Source organism: Sphaerodactylus townsendi, linkage group LG09 (genome assembly GCF_021028975.2).
Source record: "Sphaerodactylus townsendi isolate TG3544 linkage group LG09, MPM_Stown_v2.3, whole genome shotgun sequence".
In the NCBI taxonomy this organism is placed as follows: Eukaryota; Metazoa; Chordata; class Lepidosauria; order Squamata; family Sphaerodactylidae; genus Sphaerodactylus; species Sphaerodactylus townsendi.
This window is the reverse complement of record NC_059433.1, coordinates 21,218,385-21,237,982: the sequence shown is the minus strand read 5'-3', so window position 1 is coordinate 21,237,982 and position 19,598 is coordinate 21,218,385. Positions and strand designations below refer to the sequence as shown.

Here is a 19,598-nt window from a genome sequence, read left to right as displayed (position 1 = left end):
TTCAGGCTTTTGAACCTGGCGAAGAAGTTCTGTTACAAATAATACATTAGACGATGCAACGGCAACACCATTTAAGCTTACTCTGACTCTCATTAATGTTTTATGGATTATTAATCTGAATCCCATTACCAGGCTGTTACGATTTGTCACTTCAGCTTTCTATGTACACCTATTATGTGGTTTCCCCCTAAAGACTCAGTGCAGACTACAGTACAGATCAGAGATGAATGTATTGCAAATGAAAGCCATATCAGGCAACTAGGTGGGTTTTTATTCTTCCTCAGTTTACTTGCCCAAGTGAAACTGGGACATCCACTCAACCATTAAGTTGGTTAGCTTAGTATCCTGCCAAAGGTCAACCAAAGTGTCTCATTCTGCCGATAACAATCTCACTACCGCTGTGTCTGGATATTGCAGATGCCACTGAAGTATTGGGTTGGATTATTTATTTTTGTTCATTTTATTTCTAGGCCACACTTCCCCTTCTGGACTCAGGGTGGCTTACAACAAGCAGTTCATAATAAAACAGCAATCGGTTACAGAATCCAAAATGCCCCAAATATATGTCACGAAGAAGAAGCAGCAGCAGCAGCAGCAGCAGCTGCAGCTGCTGCTGCTGCTGCTGCTGCTGCTGTTTTTGGCCCATGTGGAATCAGCCTGAGACAGCTTCTTAGGGACTGCTGCTGGAAAACATTATTTCTTCTTCCTGAATTTCTTTGCAATGTGGCTTTCAGGAGCAGGACACCCTGAATTCATTCATTCATTCATTCATTCATTCATTCATTCATTCATTCATTCATTCATTCATTCATTCATTCATTCATTCATCCGTCCGTCCGTCCGTCCGTCCGTCCGTCCGTCCGTCCGTCCGTCCATCCATCCATCCACTCTTTCTCTGAAACTCGGAGAATAGTTGTGGATATTCTGAGGAAGTCTTTCTAGGGACATCCACAAACTTGCTTTGACCAGACTGGTGCCATGTAAGTGGTCCTTGTCCTCTCAAGATTACTCTACAGCAGGGGTAGGGAACCTGCGGCTCTCCAGATGTTCAGGAACTACAATTCCCATCAGCCCCTACCAGCATGGCCAATTGGCCATGCTGACAGAGGCTGATGGGAATTGTAGTTCCTGAACATCTGGAGAGTTGCAGGTTCCCTACCCCTGTACTAGACCACCAATAGTGGCTATGAATTCAGTCATAGCAGGGAAGTATCTGAGGTAGCCCTTCTAGGTATCTGCTGTTGCTCTTCTATGGTTTGCAATGGAAACCTTCAAAACAAGAAGTGCTTAACTTCCTGTCTCCATCATTCTTCCAGGCACGTGGACAAATTTCATGCCTTTGCATTTAATTCTGCCTTCACGGCCGCCTTCTGTGCTTAGCATTTTGGGGAGTGAAACTTAATTAAACATCCTTTGTAATAAGTTTTTGTAACAGTGTTTTTGGGGGGAGGAAAATGCATGAGAGGATTTCTATGTGATGTGGTATGCACTAGTTGTGTGTTAAATGACTTTTTTTTTTAATGTGTGAAATAGGGCAAAGTCAAAAAATGGAGGGAGATCTCTGAGAGAAAAACTGGACAAAATAGGATTAAATTTGCCAGCCGGGAGACGTAAAGCTGCTAATGTTACCCTACTGACATCACTAGTCGAGGGTAAGTAATGGCTTTAGATTTTTGCAGTGGGAAGGGAATTCTTCAGGGTTCTTTTTTGTTGTCAGTTCAACAAAACAGAGGCGTTTTGGAGAACTGCGTCAAAATGTTTATGGGTATTGTTTAATGTAAATCATTATGTCTAAAGTAAACGCTCATTTTGACCTTCTGCTTTGTACCTCTTCAAAAGGCGAATTGAAACTGTCAGCCCAGTTGAAAACCCATTCATGTCAAAATTCTTGGAAGTGGACTGTATTGAAATCTGTTTGGACTTAAATCCCTGTTATGCATTTAGGCTGCGGTTGCCAAGTCTCAGCGAGCTGCTCGAAACTAAGTTGACTTAAAGTCTAAAACTTCACTTTAACTGGGTTGCTGGCTGAACCTTCCCTTGCATTTACAAAAGTAGAACTGGAAACATTAATCGAGTAAGCGTAATTAATGGATTAATTTATTAATCACTGATTGACATGGTGGATTTTAATTGGATTTTAATCAGAGACGTCCCTAGTGAAAGGGGCACAGCAGCCTTCTGCGCAGTCTTGGTCTATCTCTTGATTTTGATAAGGAGGTTATGATTATTTTTAAACAATACACAACGTAGCCATGCTATTTACTCAAGAGATGCCGCATCTCTTCTGGATAATTGCAAAAATTTTGTTGGAAAATGAACTGATTAATTAAGCTAAAGCAAGTGGTTTGATTGTGATTCATAAACCAGTTGAGCTTTTGGGTTTTAAAAAAGGTAATCATGGGATTTAAAGGGTTCGTCAGACAGAACCACAAGTTAGCTACTCTAAAATGCCTGTTTTATGATTTAAGCAATTTATTAGGACCCAGACTGATGTCCTGTATGTTTTAACTCATAAATGTGTTCTAATGACATTATTGGATATTTATACTGATAGCAAACTTGAGCCATGATCTGGATGAATTCTACTGCAAATCTAGTTCCTCTGTTTCACTGTGTTGTTGATGAATTTGAAGCTCTTGTTGATATAATTGGGATTTGAATCCAGGTTATGTTCTAATAGTCTGGCATCACTAGTTTGTAGATTGGTTAAAAATTATGAATTTTCCTTTAGCTTGAAATTCAAGGTCTACCCTGTTCATTCCAGTGGACAGAACAGATCTGAAAAAGCACAAAATGCCTCCCAAGTGTGTATAATGATTCCCTTGAACTACACTCCCAGATTGATATAAAAGGGATCTTGGAACAAGCCGATGTTTGCTGGCTTATGTGAATGAATAATAGAGTTAAAACAGAACTTTTTTTTTACATTAATTGTTGTCTACTGACAGTCCCAAGCAGGCCTTATCACAAATGAAGGCACTGTAAACAAATATGGAGCAGGGTGAAATGATTAAATATATGCAGAGGGAGGCATGTAATAGACTGTCCAGCCTACACAATTGTGAGGCATGACCACATTTCATAATGAAGAACATATTAAAAGTGGGTTTTTTTTTGCATCAGACTGTCCCTCACATTCTTTATAAATGATGCAGGTTGACATGCTCAGAATGCATGGTACCAGGAACCTACCTGCCCTACAAAAAAAAGACCATATGTTCAGTAATTCCCCCATGTTTATTTCGAGCTCTTAACACTCTTCATTCTAGTGAGTGCAGAGAGAAAAGGAGAATGGAGGGAAGAATGTATTGCTTGGAACTGGCCCATTAGTGTTCCACAAGCCTTCCACAGAGTCAAATAAATGTATAGCAGCTACACCGTGTTTGGAACGCACCCTTCCAGACCCCGCCCATCACATTCTGTGCTCTTCGTTAAGCAACATTAGAAGCTGTAGTTACCCCCAGTCAAAGTCAGTACTGCTTGAAACCACAGGCCAGTAAATCATTTAAGTTATTCCGGCATCTGCATTTGAGAAATGCGTGACCATTGCTTCCGGAATGCGTTTGGGAATCCTTGACCTACGCCATGATTTAATGGCGTCCCGAAAGCCTCCCAGCCAGGCCCTGAACTCTGCCTTTGTTCTCAGATCTCTACAGAATATGGGGCAGAGTCTTTGATGCCATTTTCTTTTTTTTTTAACTGTAAGAGACAGGGAGAAAACGGGGAAGGCTGTTTTTACAGGAAACGGGCTGGGGTGGGCAAAAGGGGCTTCATTTGCAGGACTCTCACGTGATTATAGGGGAGATGCCCTGATTCAGTTTAAGAAGGCTTACCTGACTGCAGCTGTTGACACTAGGAAATTGATATGGGGCTGTACATCTTTGCTGTCCTTCTTCAGTGTTTCTTCCTTTCTCTTTTCCTGTCTCTTTTTTGGAGGCCTTTAACCCCGATTTTGATGCCCGTCTACAAAGAGGTTTTCGAAAGCTGTTTCTGGATCCTTAGGTCAGCTTTGGGTTTTGCTTAGGAACAAGGGGGTAGTTTTCTTTGGCCCTTGTCTCCTTTTAAAATATCGACGCTTCAAAGTGATGGAGCTAGTGGCATTTTAAGCAGGCTGAAAGCATAAGGAATGTTTTTTCTTTGCTAATAGTGAATAAAAGATATTTGCAAGGTTATGAGCGACTGAGGGCTAAACCAGGCAAAGAAAAGAAAGTTTGTGTAAACTGGAGAAAGCGTCTGAAGGAGTGGTGAAGAAACTAAAAAGAGAGTGGGGAATCCAGTTTAAAGAGGGGAATCTGGTGAATGCTAGTTCTGTTGAGATTATGAATGATATGTAAGTGAGATCAACAGGATCCCCAGATCTGTTTGCTATCCTCCTACCTTCCTTTGCCAAAAAAAAACCAAAGAAAGAAAGAAAGAAAGAAAGAAAGAAAGAAAGAAAGAAAGAAAGGGGTCTAGTTTAAAGAGAAGAAATATTTGGTGAATTCGAATACTGTTGTGATTCTCAATAACATGTAGTAGAGTTTAACAGAACTTTTTTTGCTGCCCTGTTTTTTAAAAAAACAACAACAAAAAAGTGTGTGTGTGTGTTGCGTGGGGGGGGGGGCAGAAGAATTTAAAAATCTGGTCCATTCTGTTGAGATTCCAAATAATATGTAGCAGAGTTTAACAGAACTTCTAAATCTGTTTGCTGTCCCACCTTTCTCTGCAAAACAACAAAAAGTGTGCGTGTGAGGTGGGGGGGGGGGGATCCCAAAATCTGATGAATGCTAATACTGTTGGGATATTCAAGAGATTAAGAGATCTGGATCTGCTTGCTGCCTTCTTACCTTTCTCTGCGAAACGATTTGCTCAGAAAGCCAGGGGCTGGATCCACCTCCATTCAGGAAGACACAAAGGAGTGCGGGCTAATCTGCAGATAAATCGATGCCATATCGTGCGCACAGTTGTTTTGGCGGCGGGTCCCTGTGCGATGGGGCGGTTGGGAGGGCGCTGTTATTGTTTATGATCCGCTCCATTTTATGGAAACAAGCTCGCCGGACTGAGGCTTTGAAGCCCTAATTGGCGCATGCGTTCTTCCGGACCTGGAGCTAATGGCAGGAAGCCCCGCAGTAAAAACCAACTGGTTCAGGAAATTAAAACCAAAAGATTGGAAAATCCACCCAACAGACAGACTCCGAGGAATGACCTTAAAATTCTGATGGTTAATCGGGGGGGGGGGGGGGGGGGGGGGGGAGCAGGAGGGAAAAGGCCGGATAATTATAAGCGATCAGGTTAAATTTTAAACACTTGAGCTGTTTTAATGCAGTCGGGTTGGGAGAGGTGGGGGAAGGGGCGGGGATCGATAATCGATATTCGTCCCCGGGATCTGCTAAACGACGCGGCATTCTAAACCTGTTTAGCATGCCTGCGCCTCTCGTTTTTTGGGGAAGCCGATCTTTGCATAAATATTAAATTTTGGGTCGATTTGCAGCGCAAACTCGCTGTTAGGTTTCCCCAAATAGAAACCAAGCAGGGTTCCCCCGGAAGGTCAAAATCGGTGTAATGGAAATGCATTGGAGGGCTAAGAGGGGCGAAGTGGATTAGCCGGTAGTTAAGCCGTTGGGTTCGTTTATTGCAGTTTCTCCCTCCTGAAAAAAAAAAATTAAAAATGATGGAAGATTCCAGCATGTTTACTGGGAGTGTTTGGGGGGGGGGGGGAGAGGGAGGGGCGGGCGGGCTGTTGTGATGCCCAGATGTCAACAATGCTCATTTGCTGGAACCAGCTAAGGAGAAGAGGCTGGTTGCTTTCAGAAAACCTGCACGCACAACAGACACACACTCCCAGTGACACACAATGGTCGTTGGCTGTGGTTAATGTTCAGCCAGAATCCTTGAAGCACTTCCTGCGAACCTGACTCTTACCTGAGGACTGCAAAGGTGCCCCTTCTAATTGGCTGGCATCTCCTGTGATTGCAGGACGTGTTTGGAAACCCAAGGGTGTAATTCTGCACCTCCTCAATTACTGTGACAAACTTCGCACGTGTTTGGCTCCGGCAAGCCTGCCAGCAGCGCGATCCTCAACCCCCTCGGAAGTCCGCAGGGCTTCGAGGAGCGCGCCTCTGTTTAGGATTGCGCGTGGCCCCTTGGGAAAACGGTGCTGTGTACTGATCCAATGTTCAATCCCTTCCACCCCCTCCTCCCTTTCCAATTCCAGGAGAAGCCGTTCATCTAGCCAGGGATTTCGGCTACGTCTGTGAGACAGAATTTCCTGCCAAAGCAGTAGCTGAATTTCTCAACCGACAACATTCCGATCCAAACGAGCAAGTCACAAGAAAAAACATGCTTCTAGCCACGAAGTAAGACATTTAAACTTTATGGAGGCGCTCGGAGTGACGCAGGCGCGTTTCGTGCGGTCTTGTTAGCTGGCTGCGTTCCTTTGATTAATCTGCCGTTATTTGCGAGTGGTCGTTTCCGCCATACATGCAAGCCCCTGCTGCGCAGCATTTGCCTTCCCAGTTTATATTACAAGGGCCCATAACCAAAGTTACTGTCAGGCTCCTTCCGCACATGCAGAATAATGCACTTTCAAACTGCTTTCAGTGCTCTTTGAAGCTGTGCGGAATAGCAAAATCCACTTGCAAACAGTTGTGAAAGTGGTTTGAAAACGCATTATTCTACCTCAGTCTGGGGCTTGTGCAGAGGAGAGAAGCGCATTTTTTCCCACCAAAGGAAATCGATTGGGATAGCTGATTATTTGGAGGCAAAAATGTCCTTTCAGTCAAGGTCAGCCTGGGGTTGGGGGTAGCGAGTCCAGAGCTGTCTTAGGAGATGTTCAGACCCAGTCGCACTACCATTTTTAATTATGCAGGCATGTAAGCATGCATGCGTGTATATACATGTGTATTTGTAAATCCAATCACAACTAGTCATTTTAGAGAGAAAGGAGTTGGTGTGCATTATTATTACTGTTATTACTACTCCTACTACTATTCTTCTTATTAGTAGTAGGAGTATACCCAGTGGAAGCAAATCTCAGACCCCGAGTTGAATGCTAAGCTCAGTCCATGCGAATCTACGAGGCTGGGCGGCGCAGCTATTGGGTTAGGTAGTGACTAGTAAACTTGGTTCGCTGTGACCAAAAGAACTCAGCCGGAACTCTTGTAGAGCTGATTTCCGGAGGGGGGCGGTGTGTGTGTGTGTGCGAGAGTCTGACTGTTATGCATTATGCGTGGCCTGGAAATTAAAAGAGGGAGGTGGTGGCCCTTAATGACCGGTGCCCCCCCCCCCCCCACCACTCCAGGGCGCTGAGCCCGAGGGCACCGGTTGAAGGTGGTGGTTGGGGAGATCTTTAGCACTGGCCTTGGGAGACCCAAGTGGTTCAACTCGTTCCTGGTCTCTCCTCCCCAGTCCCTCCCCCACCCTTCAGAGCTTGGTTCATCCCCCTGGCTTCCCAGGGCACCTGCGCGCAAAGAGGCTTTACGCCTTGCCACTGACACTGATGCCAACCTTGCCTCAAAGGCCAGGGGGCGCCCTCAGCCTCCCAAACTCCACCATGCTTTTCTTCCACAGAGAAGAAGCCGGCAGGGCGTGAATTTCCCACCTTGGGAACAGAGCTAACATTTTTTGAACGACTTGACTCAGATAGGAGCCATCCAAGCAGCAGAGAGCACGGCCCTAGTCCCTTGGAACGGACTCCTGGGTAATCTGTTTGGGATCCTGCTGGCTGCTGATCGCCTGGGTGATTTCAGGCCAGAAGCCACCCTTGGGCGCAGACCTCACATCTGGAGGATGAAGCAGAGAGAGCGGTCAGAGAGGGCGAGTTTTGTAGATGCCCCTGATATCCCTGCTGCATTTAAGCCACATGGATTTGAGGCAGGCAGGGCTCAGTTGAGATATTTCCTAGGCAGTGACCCCAAAAGCTGAAAGAACCGTGTGGATCTGTGTGTGCATGCTGCCTGCTTGTGCAGGGCCTGAATTTGACCCTATGCTGGTATGGAGGAAAAGGAAAAGGGTATTTACATCCAGGAACCTCTCCACTGACTCCCACTGGACATCATACAAAAGTTGCTTCAGAAAAAAACACATGTTTTTTAAGGTGTAGATCTTCCTGTCTTAACTAAATAATGTTAATCATATGACATTATCTGGGGAACTAGATTAGCCTGGGCACTCCAGCACATGCCAGCTGGGTGACCTTGGGCTAGTCACAGCTTCTCGGAGCTCTCTCAGCCCCACCCACCTCACAGGGTGTTTGTTGTGGGGGTGGGGGAGGGAAAGGAGATTGTAAGATCCTTTGATTCTCCTTACAGGAGAGAAAGGGGGGGGATATAAATCCAAATGGAGGCCAATGAGATGCTTTTAAATAATGGTAGTCCCCTTTGGACTGAAGGAAGGGTCCCTAAAGGGACGGAGTAGCTGCTGAAAGATCAATTCTGAAGCCCCTTCCGCACATGCAGAATGATGCACTTTCAATCCACTTTCACAACGGTTTGCAAGTGGATTTTGCTATTCCCCACAGTTGCAAAGTGCATTGAAAGTGCATTATTCTGCATGTGTGGAAGGGGCCTGAGATGCTTTATAAAAGGAAATGTGAAAAGGCGAATTGAATAGGTGCCTTTGGCTGCTGGCTTGGAAAACTCACCCATGTCTCTCCCTTCCTCCCCCCCCCCCACCCAACGTCCTTCTCTCTGCTCCTTCTGCGCTGCAGACAGATCTGCAAGGAATTCACGGACCTGCTGGCTCAGGACCGCTCCCCGCTGGGCAACTCCCGGCCCAGCCCCATCCTGGAGCCGGGCATCCAGAGCTGCCTGACCCACTTCAACCTCATCTCACACGGCTTTGGCAGCCCGGCGGTCTGCGCCGCCGTCACCGCCCTGCAGAACTATCTGACCGAGGCGCTCAAGGCCATGGACAAAATGTACCTCAGCAACAACCCCAACAGTCACACGGACAGCGGCACCAAAGGCGGCGACAAAGAGGAGAAGCACCGGAAATGAGGGGCCCCGCGCCCCAACTCGTCGCCCCCGGCCCGCAGAGGCCCGCAGAGCTCCTAGACTGACCCTTTCCTGCCGGAGGACTGGAGCCCCCATCCCCTCTGGGTCCCCTCCAGCACTTCCCAGTTGCTGCCCGGGGAAAATGAACAAGGCCGGGCGTTTTGGAACCAGCCCTGGAGGGTTTTCAGTTGGTGCGAACTTTGTTCTCCCGTGCGTGTTTTTTTTTTTAAAAACAACCAACCACAAAAGTTTTTTTTGTGAAAAAAAAATGATAAAGGAACTCTGTTTTTTCCTAAGAGAGAAAGAGAGAGAGAGAGAGAACTTAAAAACAAAGAAACCAAGCAACGTGGGGGAAAAAAATAAATAAATCAAGAGTTTCCTCGGACTTGAATCACCAACTCCCCTTATACAAACTTTTCCTTTAAGATTGTAGCCATATTTCCAAAAAAAAGCAAAAGAGGAAACACACACACACACATACACACACAGACAAACACACAAAAAGATGATGAGGGTGACATTTTATCAGTATTGTGAATAAACTTGAACACATAAACCACGCCCACTTCCATGTCATTATCTTCTTCAGTTGTAGACTCTTTTTCTCCTGCCCGAGGTAAAGCCAACCTATTTGAACTGTCTGATGGTCACACCGATTCACGGTTTCTGCTCTAAGGGAATCAGTGTTCATGTATGTATATATTTATTTATGTGTAATTTAATGGGAATTGTAAATATGGTGAGTCTGTTGGAAGCTTTTTTTATTTATCTGGTGATCTCGTTTACCTCTTGTTTAGTGGAATTTTTTTTTTTAAAAAAAGAAAGACTTCTCCCCTCTTCTTAGTTCTTATCACTGTGGATTCATGGCTACTTATTTAGAAATGGGGGGAGGTTTTTTGGAGGGAGGGGGTGGCATTTTTTCTGGGGGCTCATCAGTCCGCCCTGTTGTAGCATGTTCTTTCTTTCTTTCTTTCTTTTATTTTTTTTAAAGAAACGAAAAATCCCAATAAACTAAACCTGGATTTTAAAGATCTATCATTAGTATGACCTTTAGTTTCTTACTGGTAAAGGAACAACTGCACAGTTGGGCCCGAAAGAGCCTTGGAGAAAAAAAGGAAGAGGTAATCATAACGAACTCTTAGGTGTTGTGGCTAAAAACTTGCGGGGAAAAAAAACGAACAAAAAGTTTCTATCCAATGTCCTTTTATTGAAAGCCTCCAAATCAGAGCAATAAGTTGATGTTGTCTACCGAGATAAAAGATGAGGGACCCCTCCCCCCTCCCCCCTGCTTTCCCCTTTGAGTTGTCTTTTGGTTCAAAGACCTTCCATACCTCCTGGACCACCTGGTATGTTCTATTTCCACCGGCCATATTGGAAGCCGTTCTCGTTGTGTTTGTATTGAGTTGTGCCGGCAGTCGTTTCCATGCCTGTCAATGTATCATAGTCTTTTGTTTCCCAGATAAATAAATATTTGATACGCTTTATGTCGATTTTTATTTATTCAGTGGCTGTCTTTACCCAGGCGTATTTTTGTTCTTGGCAGTATTTTTTATTCAGTATGGTTACAGTAATTGAGTTTAACTCTCCCTTGACAATTGCTCTTTGCAATAAGCAGCTGAACCGACCGTTTCCCTCAAGTATAATAAAAACTTACTTTCAAGTTGGAGTTCAGAGCAGGGTAGCATTTAGATATTCCACTGAGTCTGTATTCAGACAAATTACACAATAAAACACAATGTACTCTTTTGGATAAAAAACATGTACTGTTAAAGAAATGACCTACTTTTCTTTAACTGAAAGGTCATTTTTATTTTTATTTTTACTAAAAAAATAAAAAAACTTTTATTTTGTTTATTTGCTCTTTTAGGTTTTCATTCCTGCTCTAGAGTTTGTGTATACGTAGTACTGATCTGTATAATGTGTATTCATTTGCATGGCTTTTTAAATCAGGACGAACCATCAACAGGACAGGGGGCGGGGTTATGAATACAGTCGATGCCATGTGCTGCACAGAAATGCTCTCACACAATTGCACAACTTTGAAATAAGTGTGTGTGAGAAAGCGTTCACACTGCCTGAGGTGTATATTCTTTTGGCAACGGGAAATTATAATAGTTGTGCCTGTGTATGTATAGAAAACCAAATGTGTACATTTATGCACAGATCTCAGCATATTATATTTTTCAATATTTTGCATCAGGGAGACTGATAAAAATATAATGTCTCCATAATAAATGTTCAGATTTATAACCAGTGCAAAGCAAATATTAGATACAGGACATTTTTGTGTTGTTCTCTCAGCCAGATGAATTGAGGCATTTCCTTGGGCTTTTTAAATTCATTGTATTTGACTGTTGTGAAAATTCTGGTTAGCTTAATTGCTTCATCTTCTTTGTGGAGTTTTGTGGTGTGGAGTTGGCTTATACTAGCCTGGTTTTCATAGAACAGAAGCAAGCCAGGGATTGGAGCACTGATGTTAAGGTGTTTTCTCTGTGCAACCCCTCCTCCCATAAAGTATTTTGCTTACAGTGCTTATTTGGACTGTTAAATGTGAAGAGACTGAGGATAAAATTCTGAAACTTCTAGCCTGTTCTGGTTGGCCCCAGCGTGGACTGCACGGCTCCATCTTGGCCCTCTGTGATGTCTTGCATCGGTGTGTTTGTTTTATTTTATTTTAGGAGCTTGCACAGTTGTGGGGGAGGCATTGTGTTTGTGAGGCAGAGCTGAAAGGAAGCAAACTGGCGGGGATATGTTTTCAGTGAATCCACAAAGAGAAGAGAGGCCTCTTTCTGGGCCTCAACCTTTGGTGGGTGAAGCAAGTGCAGGAGATAAAGCACAAAATGTTCCGTGTGTGTGTGTGTGTGTGTGTGTGTGTGTGTGTGTGTGTGTATGTATAATCCCTTTAGGACAGGTGCTAGAAAACCAATATAGCCAAACAGAGAATTGGTGGGTCAGAAATGCCACTGTGCAATGACAGGGTGGTATGTGTGTGTATTTATATATATCGTCAGAGAGAGAGAGAGAGGAGATGTGAAAATTGCAGCTTGAGAGGAGATCTTCTGCTTGCAAAGATGACCTCCGTTTTGAAAATGCTTATTCATTCCCCCCCACCCCACCCCACCCCCCATACGTTGGTTAACTGTAAAGTGGATGTAACAAAATAATGAGGTGAATGAACCTGAACTGTACATGCAGCCTTGACATAAATGAAATGCACAACGTTGTAGCAGGTGAAGCGAAGCATTGTCTATCTGGGGCTGTTTTTCTTGGCTGCATCACAGATTGTGCGGGGGGGGGGGGAGATACTAACCTCAGGCACAAAGGCATTCATAAACAGCACAGCAGACATTGCTGCTCTTTCCCCAGCAACGCATAAATATCTATTTTTAAATGGGGGGGGGGGGAGAGAAACCTCCCCACAATCTTATTAAACCCCATTCATTCATTTCTGGATTTACAAATTCTTGTTATTGTTCCCCCCTCCCCCACAACTCTGCCTATTTTTTTTAAGGCTCTGTGTAAAACAGGCTTAATCTTAGAGAACCAAGGAATCCCTCCTAATTTATAAGGATCTAAATAATGTATTTTCGATGTACAATACAGTTGGAGAGAGGGGTGTGCAAAAAATTACAGTATATATTGAATGCCCCGCAAAGAATCATTTAAGATCTTGCAGTGGGTAGGGCCACTGACGTTCCATTATAAAGCCAATGTTAGTCACAAGGGCTGTGCCTTGTTATAATATTTTTAGAAGATTATGCATTTTATATGTAACCAACTGACTTTTTAAAAAAGTCACAAACAGAAGGCTGGGTGACACATCTATTACATTCAAGGGGAGGTTGATATTAGCCATCAGTAGCATTCTGGCAACTCAATACTAAAGTCCCTTCCTTGGAAGTTAGAATCCCTGGGAATTCTTGCCACTAAACGATAGAACGGGGCTGGCAATTTACCAGCCAATTTCTCTCCCTTTCTCTCCGTGTAAGCAGAGTGAGCCGCAAGGTCTTCATATATAACTCCCCCCCCCCCCCCAAATATCTCACATTCTAAATTTACTACAACCTTACTATCCCTTTACTTCTCAGAAAAGAGGTGAGGGAGTTAATGGAGATATGTCTCTCCCATTCTGTTGGATTTGTTTTTGAATTGTGAAACGGGGGCGGGGGGGGGGAGTTTACAAAATAATAATGGAATTGCTGCTCATTGCAGTTTGGGGCTCATCTGCTGAGATCCTAGCACAGCTAAAATCGTGTTAATTACTTTCACATTCTTTTTTGGGGGGGAGGCAAAGGGGGAGAGAATCTATTTTACACATTGTAATCAATCACTGTTTCAGCCTTTCTAATTCTAGGCCATGCTTAAAGCTACTAACACCCCCCCCCAAATGTTTTCCCCCCGCCCTTTAGATTAACTGAAATTAGGATGAATAGTAAAATGTTAATGAGTTATAGCTCAGTACCTTCGTGCTATGCTAATGTATGCATTTTTAAATGTAGCACAATAGTCTTCAAGCTGAATTGTTACCACCCTCCTCTGTAATAAATCATCATCTATTTCCCTCCCCCCCCCCCGCCCGCCCGCCCACCCACCCACTCCCAACCCCCCAAAATCGAATATTAATATAATTTGAGATTTAACTGGTGGAACAGCCATCAGGACAGCAATGCCCCGCAGCTGAAATAATATTTAAAATAGAAAAGATTTGACATTTGATAAGTCAGTGGCTTGAAATACCCAGTTGTACTTAGCTAATTCAGTCCTTAACCTCTGGTTTCAAATAAATCAATTACAGTCGATTCCACTTCAGTTCAGAAGTGCACGAGGGTTGGAGTTAATTGAATACATTTTATTTCACTTGCTCGGAATATTCATTTATCTAAATCCTTAAATATAAAGGAGATTTCTTTGATTGCCCGGGTTTAATCTGACCGCATAATCAGATCAAGCTTGTGCTCAGATTCTTTCTCGAATTCCACCGTGGACGGACTGCGTTTCCCCTCTAAAGCTCAGACAGCCAAACCAGACTTGGGCCCAAATTGGATTTGCTTGTATTGGAAAGAGCCAAGCTGCCATTTGGTGGGCTGGGTTATCCTGAAACTTGGAGGTGGGGGGGGCTCCTTGCAAGTCTTCTCAAACTGTTGCAAGGGCTGAGTATGGAGGGGAATCCCAGTGTCCCCTTTCCCTGGCAGTGAGCACTCTGGATTGTAGAGAGCAGCAGTGGCGTAGGAGGTTAAGAGCTCGTGTATCTAATCTGGAGGAACCGGGTTTGATTCTCCGCTCTGCCGCCTGAGCTGTGGAGGCTTATCTGGGGAATTCAGACAAGCCTGTACACTTCCACACACTCCAGCTGGGTGACCTTGGGCTAGTCACAGCTCTTCTGAGCTCTCTCAGCCCCACCTACCTCACAGGGTGTTTGTTGTGAGGGGGGAAGGGCAAGGAGATTGTCAGCCCCTTTGAGTCTCCTGCAGGAGAGAAAGGGGGGATATAAATCCAAACTCTTCTTCTTCTTCTAGTGGGGACTCACTTCAGGCTCTGCCCTGGAGCCAAAGGCAAAGCGGATATTGCAGGAAAGGGCAGCTCGAGGGTTTGCTGTTGCATCCAGGCTGCTCAGCACTTAGCAAAGAAGCCGCCTCGTGCGCTGCCTCTCTTCTCTGTAGGTCCACCTCGATACCTGTTGACTTCCGTGGCATGTGTATTGCTGCTAATTGAGGCCTAGGGGTGCTGACATGGGAGTGTTTATTCAAGGATCTCCGTGCTTCTTCCAGCTGTCCTGGAAGCTAGGTCACAAGCAGTGCAATCCTATGTAGAGATGCTCCAGTCTACGCCCGCTGGAACGAATGGGCCTTGGCTGGAGTAATTTGCGTTTGGAATGTCCTGTACAGTCTCATGTAGAGATTGTAATCAAAGCACCCCTATCCAGCCTCTGTTTAAAAACCTCCAAAGAGGAGACTCCGCCACTCTCCAAGGAAGCACATTCCATGGTCCAACAGCCCTTAGGTGGAATCTCTTATCCGGTATCTTGAGGAATCCATTGCTCCTTGTCCCAGTTTCTGGAGCAGCAGAAAACAAGTTTGCTCATTTCAATGGGTTTAGGCTGGAGCAATTCCTGTTAGGATTACTCTGTACCATCCCATGTAGAGTTGCCCAATGAAATGAATGGGTTTAGACCACAGTAACTCCCTTTAGAACTGCGCCGTCCAGTTCCAATTAGAAGACCATTGCGACAAATGGCCTTAGACTGCAGCAACTCCATTCAAGATTGCGCTGTAGGAGTTGGTGGCACATTGCGACTGGGGCGAAGCCGTTTAGTTGGCCTAAAGCCCGCCTTGGCCGGAGCCGCTTCCTTGCAGCGCCATCCCATGCAGAGTTACTCCAGTGTGAGCTCCTTGGTAGCCGTGGCTAATGTGTGTCTAGTGTGACTCTGCATGGGGTGGCCCGGCTCGGTCGGAGTGGAGGGAGGGGCCACCCAAGGTCTCCCACCTGGCTCTTTTAAAAGGACGATAGCAAGGTTTGGACCTGGGGCTTTCTGCGCAAGGAGGCGGTGAGCCTTTGAGGTCCAAGGGAAATTCACCTCCCAGCCCCTCCGCTAACTATTTGCAAACGTAACTCTTGGCTACAGTTTTCTGCCTTCTTGGCAGGAGTCGCTCAGCCCGCGCGCCCCGGTCCTTCACCTGCTGCTTCGCAGAGCTGCCATTGGTGGGCCCTGCTTGTCTGTTCCTCGCCTATAGAAAAGGCAGCCATAGGGTCTGGCTGGGGGGCGGGGGGGTTGGGATCCGCTTCATTAGCGTCATTATCAATCACTCCCGGCCGCCTAACGTGTCCCAAGCATAATCAGGTTAGACAACCGCTCGCCAGGAACATCTGCTCCCCTTCCCACACGGCCCGGTGGAAACCCCTTCCCCATTATCGTCCCATTATTGGCAAACCCGGGCAAGGGTCAGGGCGATAAAACTGAGCCAGAGAGTTCGATTCCCGGCTGGAGGGTGGGGGCGGGGAGGAAGGGCAAGAGGAGGCGTCAGGAAGGGCCACACCAGAGGATCCTAAAGTGGGAAGAGACCCTGCCCCTCCCGCGCAGGCAGAATAGTGCACTTTCAATCCATTTCCACAACAGTTTGCAAGAGGATCTTGCCATTTGGCACAGTAAAGTCCAGCTGCAAAGTGCATTGGAAGTGGATTGAAAGTGCATTATTCTGCATGTGCGGAAGTGCCCTTCACTTTTTTTATTCCGGAGTGATGAATCCGGAGTAAAATGTGCACCTAGCTTCAAAAGAACCTCTTTGGGAGGCGCGTACTCAGGAACAGAGCAGAACCACCCTCTCGTTTGTCTGGTTAGGGCGAGGGCCCAGTGAACCCGGGAAAGGCAGAGGGTTGCTTTCTTGCGGGCATGCAGTTAAATCAGGAGTTCGCTTTTATCCACCCCCACCCCCACCCCTCTTTGGCTGCAGCTGCGTTTTGGAGCAGATAAGGGGCGGTCCGCCACTCAGTTAAGCAGAAAGCTTTCCAGTCCTTTATATCGTTAAGGCTCCTGGCCTAGGCACATTTATTCATTCACACCGAAAAACGTGTGTGCGTAGGACCCCAGTTCTCGACCTCCCCTCCCCCCCCCCGGGGGGGGCGCAGTGGCTGTTTAGCGCGCCTTCCCAGGAGCTAACCACTCTTCTCCCCGACCCCCTCTCAAAATTTAGGCGCCTCGCTTGGCTGCGATCCCGAGGTGGCTGAGTCGAAGCCTTTCCTCTCTCCTCCTTTTTTGTGGTTCACGATAACATGCCCCGCGGGGTTGGCAGGTGTGGTTTTCCTCTCAGAGGAGGCTGAGGTTCCTCTTTCCCCATTGCTTTGCCCCACTGAATAGGTAGTTCCTCCACCAGCCCACCCCCCAAACTCTGCAGCCCCGGCCCCACATTCACTGTGCCTTTCACTGTTTTCGCATCTCTGGCCTGGCCATCTTTAGGGAGGGAAAGGGGTCGAAGGAAATCCGTTTGTTTCCTTCTCTACCATGGCTTTCCCCCAAAGGTCAGGGCTGTTTCTTCCGGAATTGCGCTCCTTTGGTGCAGTTCTTTGGTGCGGAGCCCCGTTCTAGAGGGTTTCGGAGCCGGGCTTCAAAACTGCGTGAAAGAGAAGGGGGGGGGGGGGGGGAAGGATCCCGGAGTAAGTGGGGACCCATCAAGACCCGACAGGAGAATAGCTCCGCCGATCAGGCCAGCTCGCTCCCGATGCCCGTTGCGCCGCCTCCGTGCGTGTAACCCAAGGCGCACCTTGGATCTGAACAGGCGCCTGTGGGCCCGTTTTCTTCTCTTGTCCCTAGAGGGGGTCATCCGCTGATCCGCAGGTACCTTTACGCGGCGTGTCACGCACGAAGCACGTGGCTCAGAGCGGCTGGATCTCTTCCTAACCTTTTTGCACGTTCCGGATTGCACTCTAAGATAGGAAGGAATCCTGTATCGTCTCTTGATGAGGCAGCGTTTTGTGGGATCGTATTTGGCATTCAGAAACCTAGTAGTAACAGCCACACCTTTAACTGGGTGGCACCTGCGACTGCAGAACGTCATTTGAAATATAGACTATGTCGAGGAAAGGGAAAGGGCCCCATCCGAAAGCCTCAGGAAAGGTAGTCTAAGCAGCTCCATGGGACTGCAGCCTCAAAATCAGCCATTCTCACTGTGCACGTTGGCTTTCCTGGAAGTAAGCCCCATTGAGGAAACCTGAGTAGGATTCTGAGTAGACCTACTTACAATGGTGCGAAGAAGAAGAAGAAGAAGAAGAAGAAGAAGAAGAAGAAGAAGAAGAAGAAGAAGAAGAAGAAGAAGAAGAGTTTGGATTTATATCCCCCCTTTCTCTCCTGCAGGAGACTCAAAGGGGCTGACAATCTCCTTGCCCTTCTCCCCTCACAACAAGCACCCTGTGAGGTGGGTGGGGCTGAGAGAGCTCCGAGAAGCTGTGACTAGCCCAAGGTCACCCAGCTGGTGTGTGTGGGAGTGCACAGGCTAATCTGAATTCCCCAGATAAGCCTCCACAGCTCAGGCGGCAGAGCTGGGGATCAAACCCGGTTCCTCCAGATTAGATACATGAGCTCTTAACCTCCTACGCCACTGCTGCTCCTATGTTCAAGCACCTTGAACTCTGTTGGGTACCTTTGTGCTTCTTACCCAATCCATAATGAAACCAGACTGATTTGGTGAACTGGATTTGTTTCCTCGCTCCTCCACATGAAGCCTGTCAGGTGACCTTGGGCTAGTCACAGTTCTCTCAGAACTCTCTTAGCACCAATGTATTGTTGAAGGCTTTCACGGCCGGATTCAACTGATTCTGGTGGGTTTTCCGGGCTGTGCGGCCGTGGTCTGGTGGATCTTGTTCCTAACGTTTGGACACAGTGTGTAACAGACTTTCCTCTGTGATGCACCTCTGAAGATGCCAGCCACAGATGCAGGCGAAACATTAGGATGGCCACACAGCCCGGAAAACCCACCACAACCAATCTCTTGGCACCATCTACGTCACAAGATGTTTGTTGTGGGGAGAGGAAGGGGAAAGGAGTTTGTAAGTCGCCTTGGGTCTCCTTTCCGGAAAGAAAGGGGGGGGGAGTATAAATCCAACCTCCTCCTCCTCCTCCTCTTTCCTACTTCCAGTGCAATCCTCAACAGATTTACTCCAGGCTAACTCTATTCACTACAATGGGCTTACACTGGAGTAACTTTGCATAGAATTGCACTGCTCGGCAGCAGTCCTAAGCAGGTCTGCTCAGTTCCAGTTTGTTCAGAAGGGTTTACTTCCAAGTAGAGATACACTCCTTGTAAGGATATCAAATTCAAGGACGTCACTCGGTGGGCCTCACTTCCCAATTAGTGTGTTTCGGGTCGCAGTCTTTTACACACGGGAGGATTCCCAGGAGCTCTGCCATTCGGAGTCGGTTTCCGCTGAGAAAGGCTACGGAATCACCTGCTCTCTCATCATCACCTGGGCGCTCAACCAAGCTCGTGCTAAAAAAATTCTCCCACTGAAAGACTTTTGGTGGGATTGTGTCCTTTCTCGGTTGGTTGTGAAAACTATTACTACAACCGATCTCTCACTGTGTTAAGGGTTGTCAAATCGCTTCCGACTCATGGCGATCCTCTGACTCAATGGTCCTCCAAAACGCCCCATGGCTAACAGCTTTGCTCAGGTCTTCCAAACGGTGGCTTCCTAAATATAGTCAATCAATTTCATGCTGGGTCTTCCACTTTTCCTGGCATTATTGTCTTTTCCAGTGAGTCTTGTTTTCACATAATGCGACCAAAGGAGGACAGCTTCAGTTTAGTTATTTTATTTGGATCCTGATGTTTTGCCTAGCGCAGGGAGGAGGGGGAAAGCACCATTTCTTTTACCCTTGCTATCCATACTGCTGCTGCTGCTGCTGCTGCTGCTGCTGCTGCTGCTTCTTCTTCTTCTTCTTCTTCTTCTTCTTCTTCTTCTTCTTCTTCTTCTTCTTCTTCTTCTTTTTCTTTTTCTTTTTCTTTTTCTTTTTCTTTTTCTTTTTCTTTTTCTTCTTCGTCTTCTTCGTCTTCGTCTTCTTCTTCGTCTTCTTCTTCGTCTTCTTCTTGAAATCATTTTCTATTGTCTACTTCAGTTCACTCAATGATATTTTCCCTG

The 19,598-nt window shown here is 46.3% G+C and overlaps 1 protein-coding gene across 1 annotated transcript; it reads left to right on the top strand.

Annotated features, from left to right (window-relative positions):
- The first annotated feature begins 1,400 nt into the window (after nucleotides 1–1,400).
- Nucleotides 1,401–10,456, top strand: LOC125439137 (transcription factor AP-2-alpha-like). Its single transcript, XM_048508060.1, has 3 exons — nucleotides 1,401–1,652; nucleotides 6,194–6,335; nucleotides 8,687–10,456. The coding sequence occupies exons 2-3, from the start codon at nucleotides 6,319–6,321 to the stop codon at nucleotides 8,973–8,975; spliced, it is 306 nt and encodes a 101-aa protein (XP_048364017.1). The 5' UTR covers nucleotides 1,401–1,652; nucleotides 6,194–6,318; the 3' UTR covers nucleotides 8,976–10,456.
- The last annotated feature ends 9,142 nt before the right edge of the window (nucleotides 10,457–19,598 follow it).